The sequence below is a fragment of the Thunnus albacares genome, chromosome 24 (assembly GCF_914725855.1).
Source record: "Thunnus albacares chromosome 24, fThuAlb1.1, whole genome shotgun sequence".
NCBI lineage: Eukaryota > Metazoa > Chordata > Actinopteri > Scombriformes > Scombridae > Thunnus > Thunnus albacares.
The window spans coordinates 14392525-14411415 of record NC_058129.1 but is presented as its reverse complement, the minus strand read 5'-3'; the positions used below and the strand labels follow the sequence as shown (position 1 = coordinate 14411415).

Genomic DNA, 18891 nt, shown 5'->3' with positions numbered 1-18891 from the left:
AAAATCAGGTTATGGCACCAAACTGGTACCAGCTGCCTTAAAAAGTTTAGAGATTAAGCATTTATTGGCTAAAAGGGAGAATTTTTTAAAATATTTTTTGATTGTTAATTAATAGTTATTTTTCAAGCAAAATGCTAAACATCTGCTGGCTCCAAGTATTTGCTGAATTTCTGTTTTATATCATTGTGAATTTAAGATTTGGGAGGGTTTTGACTGTTAGAAGCAGAAAAATCTTGTCACATTAAAGATAAAAATCATTCGTTTTGCCTCACTGTCTGACATTTTATAGAGACTTCATGAGTGATTCATCTGTAATAAAACAGAATCATTAGTTGCAGCTGCAGAAAACTCATAAAAAGAAATATTAGATTTTAACCAAGTTAAACTCTTCAGCTACATATTTCATTGTGCAATGCAGATCAAAAAATGTATTTTACTTGCTTTACTTAACATATTTAGGCATCTTCCAGACTTTAAATCAGTATCTGCTGGTATCTCGTCTGAATTACACCAAAATCATAAATAAACATGTCAAATGGCAAAACAAGAAAAATACAAAAAAATACAAAGAAACCACGTTTTTATGAGAAAAAAATACTTAATTTATTGATTCATACACTGATAAACATGTTCAACTTATTCATTCCTTGACATAGACTTCCATCTGGTGGCCGAAGGAGCAAACTGCAGCTCATAGAGGAGGAGCTGCATCTGGAAAACATGGCAGCTGTATGAGACATTCAGCTGGTTGTTCTTCCGGGAGCTTAAATAAACTAAATCAGACATGAGTGACGTGGCCTCTGGGAACAACGAGATCAGTTCAGACTGGGGCGTAAGAGGAAGTCGGTGTGACTGTTCCTCCTCCTCCTCCTCCTCCTCAGCGTTTCTTCCAGGTGAATTTCTCTCTCGCTCCCTCCTGACCCGGCTTCTTCCTCTCTCTCACTCTGGGGTCAGGGGTCAGCAGACCAGCTGACGGATGAAACATGATGGAAAGAGGAGAAAAATACTGGTTAATCACTGAGTTGCTTTTTGGATGACTGGTTTGTCATCTTCTTTATTTCCATCTTTTTTTATTGGAGGTTGAGATTTCTTTAAGTCTTGGAGTTTTCTGCCGACACTGTCTACACGTCTTCTTTCTTGTTATCTTTGTCTTACCTTATTTGCTTTATCGATTAATCTGTTGATTATTTTCTAGATTAATCGATTAGTTGTTTGGTCTATGAATCTCAGAAAATGGTTAAAAATGTTTCCCAAAGCTCAAGATGAAACCTAAAATGTCTTGTTTTGTCCCGACCAACAGTCTGCAACCTAAAGATATTCAGTTTACTATCACAGAAGCCTGAAGAAACCAGAAAAACTGCATTTATAAATCTGGAACAAGAGTTTTTTTTTCTTAAAAATTACTCACAACAATTCATCGAATATCAAAATAGTTGCAGATTAATTTTCTCCCTGAACTTGTGAATAACTCCAACAAGGAAGAACCTGTTCATCAGTGAGGTGCAGAGAGAAAACATCACAAATTACAGCCTCCAGACACAAGTTTGGTTTCTAAAAGTAATAATACTACAATATAAAATATTCCAGTTGATAGACAGAACCATAAAAATACAATGGTAGCCCCAGTTATCCTCACAAGGTGTTTCTTATTCTAACCTGTTGGACTGTGTTAATAATCAATTCTGCAATACAGGAAATAAATTTAATATAACAGAACGTTTGTAAAAATGGAAAAACAGCCATATTTATAGAGTGATAAACATCTCCAAGAAACTAGAAAAAAATCAAACACTACATCAGATTCATCATCACATATACCAGAATAAATAATACGTCTGTTCAAAAATATATTGTAGTAAGCTAGAAAAAAAGAAGACACATTAAATTCTTGTGCTGAAATTGGCATCTAAACACTCATATAAGAAAATCAAATAACTTAGTCAGTAAATAACAATGTAGAAAGAAAAAGTAACACAGGTTTGTATAAAAACTCAACCTGCTGCATATTACATCACCTGAAGGGAACAAAATTACATCATTTCATTTCTACTGTAAAAGGAACATACCGCTGATTTTGGATGTTTTGGTGCATTAACTGCAGTTTCCTCTACAGATGCAATAATTAGTCGATTGATACAAATTTAATCTGAAACTATTTTTGATATTTGAATGTTCATATGAGTCATTTTTCAATCGAAAGTGCCAAAACACCCGCTGGCTGGAGCTTCTCAAATGTGAGGATTTGAAGCTTTTATGAGTCATACATGATAGTAAACTGACATTTGAGGACGTCACAACTGGCATTTTACACTATTATCTGACATATTATAGGCAAAGTGTTTAAGTTGCAGCTTTAGTGTGTTCTGCATTTCTGCTGCTGATTTTTAAAGCATATCGTAAGTTTTTAGATCGATTTGCTGTGTTAAAGTCTGTTTGGTTTCAAATAATTTCAATATGCCTGAACATAATTTTACAGCTGCTTATAAGTTCATCTTATAGTTTCTGATCTTAAATGCAGTTAAAGAGCAGAAACTGTTTTGTGTGTTCAGGTGCTTGATGGAAGAATCTCAAATTCGACAGTTTGGCTTCAAGTTATTTTTGTTAGAAAATCGAATAAACAAGACAAACTGAAAAAGAAAATGTTGCTATGCTGTAGCAGATTTTCTTCATTTTCAAATATCACACAATGTCACACCTTTTATAAAGTCTCTGAAGTTGTTTTTTTAGCTAATTGCTCCTTAGAAAGGTTGGAAATCAATCTGATAATCATCAGCAGAGATGTAAATTATACATGGACTAAAACATCCAAACCCCCTACTAGTATCGTTCACAACAAAACCCACCTTGTCTCATGGTCTCTACCTCTCCCTCAGACAGGAAGCTGAGCAGGGCCCGGGAGATGGCGAGCCGCAGCGCCCCCGCCTGGCTGGACCGCCCGCCGCCGCTGACGGTGCATTCCAGGTCGAAGCGTCCCAGCATGCCCATGAACTGAAGCGGGAACATCAGCTGCTCTCTGCGGGCGGAGAGGTGAGGAATAAAAAGAGCGGCGAGAAGAAAATGACCGAGAGATAATAATAATAATAAAAAAAAAAAATTAAAAAAAAAAAAAGGAGGTGAAAGAATGAAGTGTGGTTGAATAGGCAGAGCAGGAGTGTGTGTTATTTAACAGATAGCGGTATCAACGGCAGCGGCTTAGTTAATTTAATGTCTGGTTGGGTGACTTTTCAGACAAGCGCAGAGGATCCCGGCACTGTGAAAAGCTTTCTTTTACAATCTCACCACCACATATTACAGAGTAACTTCTGACTCAGCAGGAATAGGATAAGGTTGTGTGTGTGTGTGTGTGTGTGTGTGAAGCTGAAAGTGTGTGTGTGTTCTGGATGGCGTCTCAGGCTGAATGGCCTATGGCTGCTGACAAAGTCAATTGTCACCTCTCTGCTCCAATTACAGCCCGTCCTCACACTGCGTGACAACACCAGCTCTGGACATTCTCACACACACTCTCACACACACACACACACACACACACACACACACACGCACACGCACGCAATCACTCAACTGTGTAATTAACTTACAACAAGGAGATAAATAAAAAAAATAAAAAAAAACAGGCGATGCTGTGAAGAGTGAAAAAGCTGCTTTTTAAATTTTTTTTTGGCTGCGGGAAGGAGAGAGGGAGTAAAACACATCACGTCGTGCATTTTAAGGAAAACGGTATCTATGAATGAGCCTGTAATGCGGAAAAGCTTTATTTGTTCACGGTGGTGGAAACACGGTGGCGCGCAGCTCTCCTACCTGTCTTGTAGGACGGGGAAGTAGTGCAGGTATTCTTGGCCGTTGATGGTGATGCGTCCTGAGCCGCAGTCTCTCAGCACCACGGAGGAGTTTGACGTCTTCCTTCGGCCTGAGAATGAAACACACACACACACACATTAACTTCATATTTATCATTTATTACAATCAACAAAGAGGGAAATTCACTGAAAAAGACAGCTGTAAATGAACTTAATCAGACATTTATGGAGACATTTAAATGTTTTACGTTTAAGCTGAACTTTGTTGCCTCTAAACTGCAGTAGAAGGTGAGATATTGACAACTTTAGGTTTCCTTTCAAGCATAACATCAACAAACTTTTTGCTTCTTTGACCTGAGATTTAAGCTAAATCTTTAGATCTATTTCTGTAGATTTGGCCGTGATTTCTATCAGTTATGATGACATTAAACTGTAACTGCTGAGATCTGGGAACACATTGCTACAATAAAGTTTGACAGGAGGTTTGCTTTCATTTTTTTCTTGTTACATGTTTGACTCAGAAATCAACAATGTTAGCCTCACTGATAAAAATGACGACAAAAACTACAAAAATGAGTCCCAAGTAGTATGAAAGCGGATTTTCAGAAGGCAAAGATGTGTTTTGTTCCACTTGTAATAGATTAATCATTTTCTGTTCACAACTATCTCCGTGTCGAGAAGCTGGTGCAGGTCTAGAGAGAGAAGTCTGACTGACGCACTGTGGTAGCTTTAACTCAATAAAACATCACAAATGTGTCTCCTTGTAGATTTAAACGTGACAACAGAATTAAATTTGAGCAAATATGGTGAATCTATAACATCACTGATGAAGCTGATGAAGACAAGATGCATCTTTGCAGAACATTTTTTTACCAAACAGGAAGTGTTAAAAATTCCAATTTGGCTTGTAAATGAGAAAAATAGCAGCCACTGCTGGTGTGTATCTACCGTCTGAGGTGCTGAAGGCCACGCCCCGCTCGTCCTTCTCCAGCGGCGCGACCATTTGCTTCCTGGACTGGGCCTCTAGCTGCTGGCGGTAACGCAGGACAAACTCCTCCTCAGTGGCGCAGTAGGGCATAGACAGCAGACGCTCCATCAGCTGGATGAAGCGATTGTACTAAAGAAAACAAAACACAACTCTAATGAAGTTCTGAACTTCACTGATTTTTAATCTTTACTTTTCATTTTAAAGCTTTTAAAAAGAAAAATAACAGATAAGCTGAGGAAGAAGAGGACGGGAGGAAAGAAATGCTGTTTTCTCACATCGTGAGTGGAGATGGTCTCCACCAGCAGCGCCTCCAGTTCCTCCTTCAGGAGCCACCTGCTTGTGCCCAGAGAGCTGACGGGAGACAGAAACACCGACATTTTCACCCGAGTCAAGATTCAAGAGAGCTTTCCTGATTCAAACGTCCTCCATCTGAAGCCGTTTCAAAGCCTTTAGAAACGGTTTTAATGTATTACTGGAATCATGTGACGTCATCATGTGACAATGACAGTGGTCTCTCATCATAAGTACTTATGTGAGTTGCAAGAGAATCATGAAAAACCTACTGAACTGTACTTCTCAATATAAAATACTGACTTTTTATTACAATGCCAAAAAAATTGTAGAATTAAAAAAAAAAATGCTGCAATGTGCCGATGAACTCTCTTCCTCCACTTACATCTGCTTGACGTCTTTGGACAAGACTCCTTTGGCTCTCAGACGATCTTGGTACTTCTCTATGTTCAGGATTTTGCCGTATAATTCCTGAAAATGCACCAAAAGCAAACATCATCATCATCATTCATAATCTGCATATTTGCTTGCTGATGTTAAAGAGTATTGGGAAAACAACACATTCCTACACATAAGTGCTTCACAAAAAGGCAGATTCCCACATCCCCTGGTGGATTTAACAGGCTGGGGAAATTGAATTGGGGGTGACCACCAGGCGTGGACCCCTACTCTCCTTTTCCTTACACCCGCTCTCCTCCCTCTCCCCACAGCAGGAGCTGCCATGCAGAGCGAGCTAGCCATCCATGAGCTGGGCAGTGGCCTTGTCTAAATTGGCATCCGGCCCGGTGAGACTGGCGGAAACCTTCCATGTGTGGCCCTTTCTGAGGGGTTACAGTTAGACGAAGGACTGTGGTGTGTGTGGAGTGGAAGTGACGGCAGTTTGAGAGCGGACTGGATCGAGGATTAAAGGGGACATATCGTGCACATTTCCAAGTATTATATATATATACTGGGGCTCTACTGGAATATCTTTGCATGATTTACAGTTAAAAAAACTTCTTATTTATCTTCTAATAGCTCTTTATGCAGCCCCTCAGTTCAGCCTCCGTCTGAAACAGGCCGTTTTAGCTCCTGTCTCTTTAAGGCCCGCCTCCTGATGAGCCAACTCTGTTCTGATTGGTTATCCTCCGGAAGCTGCCCCTCGGCAGACATAAACAAACAGTAGTAGTTGGATTTCACTTCTTTTTCTCGTTCTTTACTCAAATCATCAGCTTCTCAAATACATCAGCACATGTTCGAGCCTGAATCTGATCCGAAATATACAAGTGGACAACGCATGGAACAACCTTAGCAACAAAGGTTACGCCACGGACGGCCATCTGTGGGCATGTGTGAACGATCCGACAGCATCACAAGGAGGAAGTAGACGTAACTTTGAAACTCAAAGCAGGCTGAAACCCTGGATTTTGACTTCCAGGAAGATATATTCAGTATCGTAGACTAAATATTTTTGGACTTCAAACTTTTGGTTGGACAAAACACGCACTCTGAGGGGCTCTGGGAACTTGTGAGGTGCATATTTCACCTTTTTTTTTTTTTTAGACATTTCATAGACTAAATTAATCAAAAAATAAAACACAACCATTAGATGTTACCCTGGAGTTTGTCATTGTGAATATTCTTTTTGTTTAAGAGTTACATGAATAAGAAAACAAGAGTCTCATGCTATCAAGACTAGTGTTTTCACTCTCATTCATTTGACTGAGTTTACATTGAGAAATATGTACATTTTACAGAAGTTTGTCAGTTCTGACCTATTGAAATATGACAAAATCATATTATACTTCACACAGTCTGGACTGAATTGACCCTTGCACCTGTGTATGTATTCTGGCCTGAAGCTAAACGAAGTAATGCTGCTGGAGCAAAAAAAAAAAAAAACAAAAACTAAATAAACGACAGGACAGTTTCAGAGTTCGCTCGTCATTAGATCAACATCGCATTGGGAATCACCCGAGGGGAGTGTGTCATGGCGACGGGCACATACAGACAGACAGAAGGAGGGTGGGGGTGGAGAGGGTGGGGGGGTGGGAGAGAGGGTGGGCATGCTGGTCACGTCCCCGAGGCAGACACCCCCACCTCAGCCAACCAGCGCCTGGGTGAGAACTCATTTCCCCGTCAATTATTCACCAGATGTTTGTTTAATTCCTTCTTGATAGAGTGTGCCTAATCCGCTGCCACTCCGACCAGTGACGGAGGGGTGAAAAAAAAGAGAGCGAGCGAGAGAGAGGAAAAAAAAAAAAAAGCAAACATCAAGCAAAAACCAATTTTCTTTGCAAAAAAAAAAAGAAGGCAGGAGGAGAGGAGGGAGGCTTGATAAGGAGCTTGCGTTACACGTTTGCAAACACTGCGGCCTACAATAGTGAGGAATAATTCGCATGGATTGGCCGGATGAAAAGAGAGCAGAGGGCCAGTATCTGGATACATATAAGTCGAGCCTGTTACAGAGACAGACAGCTCGAGCTAAACTCTCTCTATTCAATAAAGTGCTCTTTATTTGCAAGAGCTTCAAGTTCAGAGAGGAAGAGGAGTATAGTGAAGCAATAAGCGCTCTGGTGGGATATCTCCTCCTGAGTGTGGCGTGTGTTTATTTGCTATGCAGGTTTAGATAGGGTTAAAGTGAAACGGGGGGTGGGGGGAGGGGAGGGGAGGGGGGGGGGGTGTTTTTAGGGTTCCCCAGGGTTGTGGCCATAAAGGGCTCAGCGGAGCAGTGAGCAGGTTAATGTAGCACGCTGGATGAGGAGAGCAGCAGAGCAGAGAGGCTGCTTTACACGTCACTGCCCCCTCCTGGCAACACTCCTGAGGTGATAACCAGTTTAAAAAATATATATCTTGGACATAAGATGGCAAGGAATGAAAGGAGAAACAAGGGGGAAAACAGGGAGAGGAAAGGTTAACGCAAGGAAGGGGGGAAAGAAAAAAAAAAAAAAAAAAAGGAGTGATTGAGCCTGCAATCATACAGACAGGCAGCACGAGCTCTCAGACATGTCTGACATACCTATTTAAACCAACAGCAGGGGGTGCAGATTGCTGCTGCAGGGCACAATAGTGTGTGTTAGTGTGTGTGTGTGTGTGTGTGTAAGAAGTGTGGACCAATATTCAGAGATCATACCTCTCTCTCTCTCTGTGTTTTAGATACAGACACACGCCTCTTATCTATGAAACGTCTTTGAGCAAGGTCAGCGGCAGCACTGAGGAAGGGGATACGTCGAACGCGACAAAAGATGGGAGGAAGAAGAGGAGGAGGTCCCCGGGCCTCCCACAGGGGGGTCTCAACTACCCCTCTCCCTCCTCTCACCAACCCCGCTCTGCCCCCACCTCACTTCCCTCCAAAATCCCCGTGGAGGAGTCACTCCCCGTGGCGGGACAAAGCCTGACAAGCCAGACGTGCCGCACCTCAAACACGATTTTGAACCCCGGACACAAAAACACTCCCGAACATATCAAAACATATTTTTTTCCCCTCTTCATTTCCACATCTCAACACATAAATCCATGTGTTTTTGTTTATCGGGATCTCAGTGTGTTTGGGAACATACTGTAGCTTATTCATCATGTATACATTACAAAAGCCAAATGAAACCTTTATTTTTTTCCCCTTTTTCTTTTATTTTATTGCCTTCAAACACATGAAGGACACAGAATGTACTACTGCTAAGGGCCAAATGTAAAGAAACAGACACCGAGTCTAGAAAAAAAAACAGTCTAGCTCACCTCCTTAAAGCTAATGAAACAGAGTTTTGGTTGAATTTGGAGAGGTTTTGAGATCTCTGCCACTGAGACTTCTGCTAATGTCCCAGTAGCAGTGAGGTGAAAGGCATTTTTGGCACGTTTTTGGTGCAAAAAGCATAAAAAAGAAGCTTGGAACAATAACACCTCATAGGAGAAGAGTGGGAATTATGAATAAAATCCTCTATCATATCTATATATATTATGATTCAGCAGCACCTTTTCTGGAAAGTCATTTGAGAATCTGTTTTATGGAACCTTTATTTATGTGTCACTTTTCAAAAACTAAAGAACCAGACAGGAACTTCTTCATATCACCTAAGACTACTGGGACTACTGCATCCTGTGAACTGTAGAGACCCAAAAGTTCAGACAATAAAGAGTCATTTCTGCAGTGATTTAACTCATTGTGAGAAAACATAATAACTATACTAAAGACTATGTATGATTGTTTCAATACGACTTATCCACTAAACAGTAAAGCACAGCTGCTTGAGGGTTTTTAAGGGTGATTAAGAAGTTTTTAAGAGTCAAATGACGATTTTTCAGCCGATATTACATTTTATGCAACAACAGACAAATATTTCTGACAATAATGGCTAAAACTGCTCATATTTGGCATTTCTGTATTACAATTTCATTCATTTAATCACCCAACACACACACACAGATACCATATATCTGTAATAATCCAGTCAGCGCTCCTGATTTTGTACTCAAAATGCAGAGAAAACAAACAATTTCAGCTGACTGTTCATCACCTCTGGACCACAGGTAGATACAGGAATCCCCCAGTGAATCGCCTTTTCATCCGGATGACCTTTGACCCTAAAATCCAGCTCCTCCGTCTGTCTCACCCTCCTCTAATCTCCCACCTCTATTTCACCCCGGCTCTATTCAGCTGCAGCTCTCTGTGTGGAAAAGAGGATCTGACGTCGGCTCTCCTGGGGGGGGGGGGGGGGGGACGGCGCAGCCTTCTCTCAACTCACTCTCTCTGAATAGGATATGACCCGAGGGGTGCGGGGAGGCGGGGAGGGAGGGGGAGGGCAGGTGGAGTGGGGGGGGAAGCTGGGAAGAACTAGGGATTTGAGCTGGATGAGGATTTACCTCCACCTCACATAAAAAGAAACCTGACAGTGCTTCTTCCAGCTGCCTGCAGTACTCACATGCATCAGAGAGTAGTAGGACTGTTTGCCCGTGTAGAACAGGAAGTGGAAAGGCCGTCTGTCTTCTCCCCATTGGACAGCTTTAAAAAGGACAAGAGAGAGAAAGTTTACACAACTCTACATTCAGGAAAACATTTACAGTAAATCATTTTTCATAATGGACGTAATACAGACCTCTCTGCCTTGGAAAGATTTCCTCTGGATGCTGGAAATAAACACAGAGGAGAATTTTAGACATTTTTCTGAAGGTTTTCTAGAGAGAATCATTTATTTTATATATATTTTTACCCTCTAGAAGCCTGAAATGACTTTATTTCTCATCCTTTCAGGTCCAGCTGATGCATTTAGAGCTGCAATCGATTAGTTGATAATTAGTTTGATAATTGAACAATCTTTTTTTTTTTTGCTGGTTTCAGCTTCTCAAATGCTGACAATGTTTTATCGTACGTGACGGTAAACTGAATATTCTTGGTTTGTGGACTGATGGTCGGACAAAACAAGACATTTGAAGACGTCACCTTCGACTCCGTAGCAGCCCTAGATGCAAAAATCAGCAGAGAAAATCCCGATAATTATGCAATGTGTCATCTTTTAATGTGAATAAAGTATTGCTGCAATTATTCGCCACCTGTCTCCCTGTTTAGTTTAAATTTGTCCGTTTTATGAGCCTTCATTTGTTTGTTAATGTTTATATATTTGCATTCTTATAAGCTTTTCCTCGTCACTGATGTACAAATAACACGAGGGACAGTTACATACTTTAAACGTGTCAGAAAACATTTAAACACGACTTTTGACTTAAAGCAGAAAAAGTAGTTCCTGCTTATTTTATAGGACTGTGTTGATGTGACCACACATGTAGTGAGAAATAAAAAAAAGTCTGTTAAAGATGAAATCTACCGATCATGTGACAGCTTGGCGTTGAGTATCAAACACCAGGTAGAGAAAAACTGAATATTGAACATTAAGTGATTTTAGATGTTGACTCAAAGTCAGGACTGAGTCTCTGCTGCACAGATTTTAACTTTACTTTTTTTTTTAAAATCTGTCTCTAGCAAGTCCCCTGACTTTATAGAGGTGCAATACTAAATTGCTGGAGCATCCTTTTAACCATGACCATATATATATAATTTATAAATATATCTTGATTGCACTTAATGGACTTTTTCCAAGTAGAGTAGAATTTATATCACAGTGTGTGATGTGTGATATTTTCTTAATGGTGGCAGCTGAAACTTATGAAGCATTAGCAAGTGCATCATGTGACCACATCACAGGTTATGGCTATATCACAGAAGTAAAAGAAGAAGACAGTAGGCAGTATTTTACAAGAGAAAAAACCATAAATGAGAGAAAAGTCAATAAAAAATAAGCCTAATCTTGAGTAAAATGTTTTCCTCCCTTTCATAATACAGCTTGTGACCCTTCAGGTTTATCTTTAGAGACCTCGGAGGGGTTCCAAGCCCCAGGTTGGGAACCACTGACGCTGTGGTTAAAAGTGTTAAACCAGTTTCATATTTACTTGTATCATGAAAACTATTTGAATATCAGCCAAACACAGTTTAGTTTAAATGAGTGTAATCCACACAGACGTACCTTCATGAGGGGCCGGGCTTTCTTCTCAAACAGGCCGGAGGGGAAGAGGTAGGCGATGCTCCTCTGTGAGCGAGAGAGAAGAAAATAAATTAATAAATAAGTATTAAAAAAAAACACCAAAATGGCAGTTTGAGAGATGCGTTGATGGCAGATTATGACCGAGCTGACATTTCCCAACAGCAGAGGTCACAACCAACGGACGACGGTGAAAGTGACAGAAGAAGAGGCGCAAGCTGCTTGTGGGTTCAAGGAAAGGCGAGTGTGATGTGTGTGTGTGTATATGTGTAGTTGTGTTACTGCAGCATCTGAACTTAGTGGAGGGAAAACAAGCAGAAAAAGGCACAAGTTTTTGGCTTTGTTGACAGTGAGCAGAGGACGCTGTGGACATGCAACAGTTCACTCCAAGTTCATCCTCTGCTCTCTCTGTGTGTGTGTGTGTGTGTGTGTGTGTGTGTTTGGTCATTAGCAGAGCTACAGATGGCACTGTAAATGTGTGTGTGAGAGAAGAGAGGGAGACAGGAAGTATGTTGGCCCCGCCACACTCATCAAGACAGTCTGTTCATCTCTCTCTTTCTCCATCCCACCATCTCTCCGCTCCTCTTCTTCTTTGGGGGTTTTTTTTTTTTTTTTTTCTCCCTCCTCTGTCGGTTCAATTAGTGAGGCAGCAGGTGCTGCGCGGAGAGAGCAGGTTGCTGCCTTTAAGGTTGTCAAAACGACGGAAAGCAGGAAGAAAAGGACTGGTCGGAGGAAATATGTGTGTGTGTGTGTGTGTGTGTGTGTGAGAGAGAGTGTGAGAAGCAGACAAGTGAGGAGAAGTTAAAGGGTAAAAAGAAAAGAGGAACAGGGGAAGACAGGCAGGGAGAGGCAGGGAACAGATGAAGACACACCTGTGCGTCCCCTGAGCTTCAGCACAATATGGCAGAGATCCCCGAGGGGCGAAGACAGAGTGACAGAGGAAGAAAGAAGGGGAGCAACCCGAACGATCAAGCGGAGCCACGTCGCAGGAGGCTGTCGGATTTTTTTTTTACAAATTCCTACGACACGGTGAAATCAATCACGCTAAATTCTGAACATGCTGGGTGACACGATCAAAACGGTCCTCTTTTATCGTCTCTGCGGCGTTTCTCAAACTCGGCAAAAGGCCGTCTGACTCGTGACGGAACAATAAGGGACACAAAGCTTCGACAGGTCAACAGACGACGACGTAACACTCATTTCAAGCCAAATAGTTGACAATAATGATGATGCATAGATAGACCTCAAAGGGGGCTTGAGCACCTGCCGTTTGGCCTCCTAGAGAGAAATCGCCCTTTTCCTGTTATTCCTGCTACATCCAGCGTGACACAGCAATATACTCAGTACCTAGATCTTGTTTCTGAGTGTAGCTGACAGAGATCAGCAGCATGGAACTAACATCTAGGGGGGGACTATTATTGTCGTCGCACATCCCATGCAAAGCGGGTACTGTCATGCAAAGATCGCCTTTAATGAATTTGGGCCCCTCTAAAAAAATCCTCTGCACATCCCTGATGATACAAACTATACTGCCATGCATCCATGTGTTTTTGTTATGATTAAAGCAGCAACATTCATGGCTAAAAGTGATCTAATCTACAACAAACCACAGTAATGTGAAAGAAGACGGTAACAGCAACAGAGTTAGAGACAAACTTATTTCATCGTCTCAATAAACAACCAAACAAACTCTTTTGGCACAGGCTGCATTACTGGCAAGTTGTTTTAATCATAAATAAAGAAATAACAACAATAAAGAATTGGATCATATCACTTCTAAGAATCTACAAAACATGGTAAACAATCAATAAATAATTTCTAGGCTCATTCGGATGTTACTATTCTTTAACTGAAGACTGTTTCAAAGAAGCTGATTGGCTTTAGCAAACAGTTGAGCTGCAATGATTAGTCGTTATGAGTCATTTTTTAAGAAGGAAATGCCAAAGTCTTTGGCTCCAGCTTCTTAAATGTGAATATTTCCTGCTTTCTTTAGCACCAGAATAATATTTATGCTAGTGAACTGAATATCTTTGGTTTGTGAACATTTTAGGCTTTGGGAAACAATTATCAACATTTTTCATCATTTTCTGACATTTTATAGACCAAAGGACTAATGGAGAAAGTAATCAACATACTAATCAATAATGAATATAATCTTAAACTGAAGCCCTAGTTGACAACTTGGTCAAGAGCAGATGGTGTAACGATAAATGCCACAGCTGGTATTTTACATTTTTTTTAAACCACTTTCCTCAAGGAAAGTCTTCAAAGTCTTCATCGCTAATTTAATTTTCTAAAGGATAAGACTAAAAGCTGGTGATATATACTAGTCAACAAATCCAAAACAAAATCCAACTAACAAGTATTGTCTGTGTAGACAAAGCCTGATATTATTGTCCAAAAACAATTAAAACACAACATCCATGCTGCAAACTATAAAACTATATATTTGTGACGTGTGCTTTAAAAACTTATGTCTTCAGTAATGCGATGAGGTTATTTTTGGCTCTTTATGTGGCTGATATCCAGTATATATTTCTCCCCCCTTGGCTGTAAACATCCTCTTGATTTTGCCGGGGTCTTTATCACCGTCACACCTGAACAGTCTCAGGACTCTGAACCGAGGAGGAGGGATTTATCAGGTGCACCGCTTCAGTCCTCCCAAATTTTCCTCTTTCCCTTCCACACGGCTAAGTTTAGGATGCTAGCCGTCGCTTTGGTTTTCACAGCCTGGCGCCAACAGCTCTCTTCATTACTACTGAGGGGCACCGGGGACCGGGCGAGGGGAACGTGGGAAATCAAGCTAAATGGTTGGAGCAGCGAGGGCTAATGTATTGCCAAAATGCGGAATAAGCATGTGGGTGTGTGTCTGAGGGTGTTGCTAATATCCCTGACGCAGTGGATTAAGTAGAGATGGCCCCACCTGCCTTCTGCCTGCGGAGTCCACTGGTGATAATGATGATGATGATGATGATGATGATGAGAGCTTTAAAGGGAAATTCTGGTATTTTTCCAACCTGGACCCTATTTTCCCATCATTTTGGGTCTAAGTGAGTAATGGAGACAATAATTTTTGAAATTGGTCTAGTAGTGAGCGAGACCGCTTCAGCTGGCAGATGTGAAACACGCTGCAATGTAATCCTTGTAATGTACGTCCACTAAAGTGGTTGGTTTTTGCCACTGACAGGCTCAGATTGTTATTATAAGAACATGAAAGTAAACACAGGAACTAGCCGCCTGTAGCAGCATTATGGCTAACTTTTTAGTTTCCTTACAGTCCAACCGCAGTGAAAGTCAGCCTCACACATGTAAACAAACCGGCGTGTGCGGATGACTTACATACCGCGATTCCTCACACAGTTACATGTTGAAATCACATTTCTCTGACCGTGTGGAGCGTTTGGTTTAGCTGGACTCGCTCTTTTCATCCAGTTGATTCTGTGGCGGTGAGACAGTCTCCAGGACGACATTTGTAGTATTTACACAGATGGGATTATACTCTCATCCGTGGACACTTCTAGATTTTCCGAGTCCGGCAGCAACAGGTCCCGCTCTCTCTTCTTCACTCGTCAGGAGAGCAGTGACTGCAGGAACAGCAGCAGTTTCTGTGAGGTAACCGTTACTGTACGTTGTCCTTCCTGTTTCCTTTCTGCCTCCATTCTTCCTTTTTCATTTGTTTTATTTCCTCTCTGTGTACTCCGGCTCAAATTGCACTTAATTTTTTTTTTTTTAAGTTTCCTTACAGTCTAACCGCGCTGAAAGTCAGCCTCATACATGTAAACAAACCGCGTGGATGAATATGTAGGTGGTTCGGTTAGCCATAAATCTGCCCCGGATGTAGATCTCTATGCAGTTAGCCATAATGCTGCTACAGGTGGCTAGTTCCTGCCTTTACTTTCATCGTCAGACACTTATAATAACAATCTGAGCCTGTCAGTGGCAAACACAAACACTTTAAGTGGATGTACTCTGACGGGTGCAATTGCCCCAAAGGATTACATTTCAGTCTGTTTCGCGGCTGCCAGCTGAAGCACTTTGCTCACTGCTGGACCAATTTCAAAAATTTTTGTCCCCATTAGTCACTTAGACCCAAAATGACTGGAAAATAGGGTCCAGATTGAAACATACTGGGGTTTCTCTTTAAAACACAACAGCTCTCCAGCCTGAAAGGTGGCATCTGATCAGTTTTTAAAACGCTATAACTGCCTGTGGCTTTTAGACACGAGAGAGGAAAAATGTGGACAAATGTGAGGTTGAGATTTGCTACTGATCATCAAAAAAATCTAAAAAAGTTGTAAATATCTGTTTGTTACCTTGTTTATGTATCAAATCCAAAAAAGTGGTGAAGAAGTGTTGCAGAGGTTTTAAAGGTGTATTGTGAGAAATAACGACGGGACTGAATCTCGTTAGAAGCTACAGCAAGATCTTTGTGACAGAGACTGAATATGAAACATGAAACTGTGGTGGATCTCTTATTAATACGATAAGGCAATAACATGATGTACGTTGGTATTCAGTTTTAAAGACAGGAACTGTCAGATTATCTTTGGAGTGACGCCAGAACAACTAGAGCTGCAACGATTAATCGATCAACAGAAAATGTATCAGCGACAATTTGGATAATCGATTAATCGTTTCAGTCTTTTTTCAAGCAAAAATGCCAAAAGTTTTTTACTTCCAGCTTCTCATGTGTGACAATTCGCTGTTCGTCTTAGTCATAAATAACTTGATAAACTGAATATATTAAGGTTTTGGACTGATAATCAGACAAAACAAGCAAACTGAAGACATCACTGTGGCCTCTAAGAAACTGCAAGTGCAATACTTCATAGACTAAATGATTCATCGAGGCAATAAGCAACAGATTAATCAATAATGAAAGTAATCAAACAACAATAACAGCCACAAATCCAGCTAAACAGCATCACATGACCATATACTGTAAGTTGAATATTTACTTTTCTTTTCTCACTGTTTAGAAAAAAGGAAACTAAACTAAAATATGCTGATGATCACTATAATGAAATTCACCAAAAATATTAACAGTGTCAATAACATTATATGAAGCTTAGCAGCTCCAGTTTAACTCACTACACCCATTTAATCCAATAAAACTGTCCAACCCTGAACTTTTACTCAGCAAAACCAATGAATGCAAATTAGGAGAAGTAATATGGAAGCAGGACAAAAGATATTAATAATCCAGAGTTCCTTGATGTTTTTACTGTTTGCTGACACACTACTAATACTGAGAAATGTTTCTAAAACTAATATTAGTCTAAAATTAGCATTTATAACCATGAAGTTGAATAAAACCCTCAGCAGTTTCAACACAAGGATAAACTGCAGGTCTGTTTTACTAGACTGTATTAGCTTGTTCTTTGTGTATATCAAGAAGCATTAATTGGAACATTTTTATGCATCATAAGACCTCTGAGAGCAAATAACAGTAAATGTAAAAGTAGTCAATAAATGGATGAAGGTTGAATTAGAGTTGTCTTCCTCCTGCCACAAATAAAGCTGTTATATGTAACGCTGCCATCAAATGAACAACTTGTTTCCTGATTAACTGTCATCATCTTTGAGTTCATCCTGATGACCTCAGTGCACCGCAGAATCTTTCTGGCCCAAAGGGAACCAAATAAAATCACCAAAACTGGAGCTGCAAGGTTCTCACAAGCCAGTGGCCACATTCACACATAATGCATGCATGCACCGTATGCAGCAAATGTCATAATTCAACTGTTTCTTACATCCTGTGGATGTACAATAAGTACAATTTAGAGGTAATTGTACTTTACTTGCATACCTCCGTTTTGTTTTACTTTATACTTCCACTCCACTACATTTCAGAGGGAAATATTGTACTTTCACTACATTTATCTGACAGCTTTAGTTACTCTTCAGATGAAGATTTGACACAATGGATAATATAACAAGCTTTTAAAATACAACACATTGTTAGAAATGAAACCAGTAGTTTCCAACCTTTTTGGTTTTTTGACGTCTTACAAAAAGCAGTGTGTAGTCAGGGTCACATTTCAGATGTCTATGAGTTGTTAACAGCTCCACCAAATAGTGATTTTTCCCTCTAAACTTCTCACATGGTTTCATTTCAATAAATGTTCAAATGATCCAAAATTTCAGCAAAAATCAAAGATTACAGAAAAAATGAAAAACCTGAAAACAGATTTGTGTATCAGAACTTTGTTTTTTCTTCTTTCCTCTCCCATTAATCATCTCACGACCCCTCAGATTTATCTGGTGACCCTTTGGAGGGGCCCATCCCCTAGGTTGGGAACCACTGGACTAAACTAACTAACTGTATATAAAGTAGTTGAAACTAGCTCCACCTCCAGCAGCTACAACAGTAACATGCTGCTCTAACACTGATGCTTCACTATTAATAATTTAATGATGTCATATATAATAATATACCAGTCAGAGGAACCAAACCACTACCTTTACTACATCAAGCTGATAATACTTGTAATAGAGTATTTTTGCATTGCTGTATTGGTACTTTTACTGCAGTAAAGGATCTGAATACTTCTCCCACCACTGCTTACATCTATGTCCTCCTGGGTGAAGTTCTCGGGGTCTTCTCCCATCATGTTGGCCAGGTGCCGTTTCCCGATGTTGTACTCCTCCACCTGCTTCTGGATGAACTCCACCGTGAACTTCTCCGGTCCTGCAGCCGCCAGGTTCTTTCTGTGCAGGGCAGAGCTCACACATATCCGCCTGCTCAGCACCTGGAGAAGGAAAAAAGTGCTGCTGTTATATTCAGATATGCAGCCACAGTTGAGCCGAATTGTAGTTACGAGTCCAGTAATTAAAATTAAGATATGTCAAAGTGACCACATCACTATTTAACTAAATTATACGTTGACAAACTTGTAATTCATGTTTTTGTGATGCTAATTTCGGCTCAAGGTGCTGCAATAGGATGCTAACTCAAGGACGTCAGTGTTGGAGCTAAACTTTGTCCGCTCACGTTTGTTTCAAATACTAAATTAATTATTTTTATGAAACATAAAATCACACTTTACCTGCCGGCTCAGCTGCGACGTGACTGTGTTTATACTCGTGCTGCAATTCCCACATTTTCCCAGAAAGGAGCCCACTCTGCCCACGGTACGTGAACTAGACGCCGCCATCTTTGCTGGCAGCGGAAACGTCCGCGGCGGAAGTTGATACACGTCAGAGTCACGTGCCAAAAATTATAAAACATATACATTCAGATATTTTAATTGTATTCTATTGTATCATAATTTCATTCTATGGCACTTTGTTTCTTCTTTTTGTTCTT

At 40.5% G+C, this 18891-nt stretch overlaps 1 protein-coding gene across 1 annotated transcript; it reads right to left on the bottom strand.

Annotated features, from left to right (window-relative positions):
- Positions 1 to 578: 578 nt before the first annotated feature.
- On the bottom strand, positions 579 to 18772 carry mrps9 (mitochondrial ribosomal protein S9). Its single transcript, XM_044345182.1, has 11 exons — positions 18632 to 18772; positions 18152 to 18334; positions 11568 to 11630; positions 10146 to 10176; positions 9972 to 10051; positions 5462 to 5547; positions 5061 to 5136; positions 4746 to 4914; positions 3799 to 3907; positions 2844 to 3013; positions 579 to 969 (listed from the first exon to the last, which is right to left on the bottom strand). Exons 1-11 carry the CDS (start codon positions 18737 to 18739, stop codon positions 878 to 880), a joined length of 1167 nt encoding a protein of 388 aa, XP_044201117.1. The 5' UTR covers positions 18740 to 18772; the 3' UTR covers positions 579 to 877.
- Between the last annotated feature and the right edge of the window lie 119 nt (positions 18773 to 18891).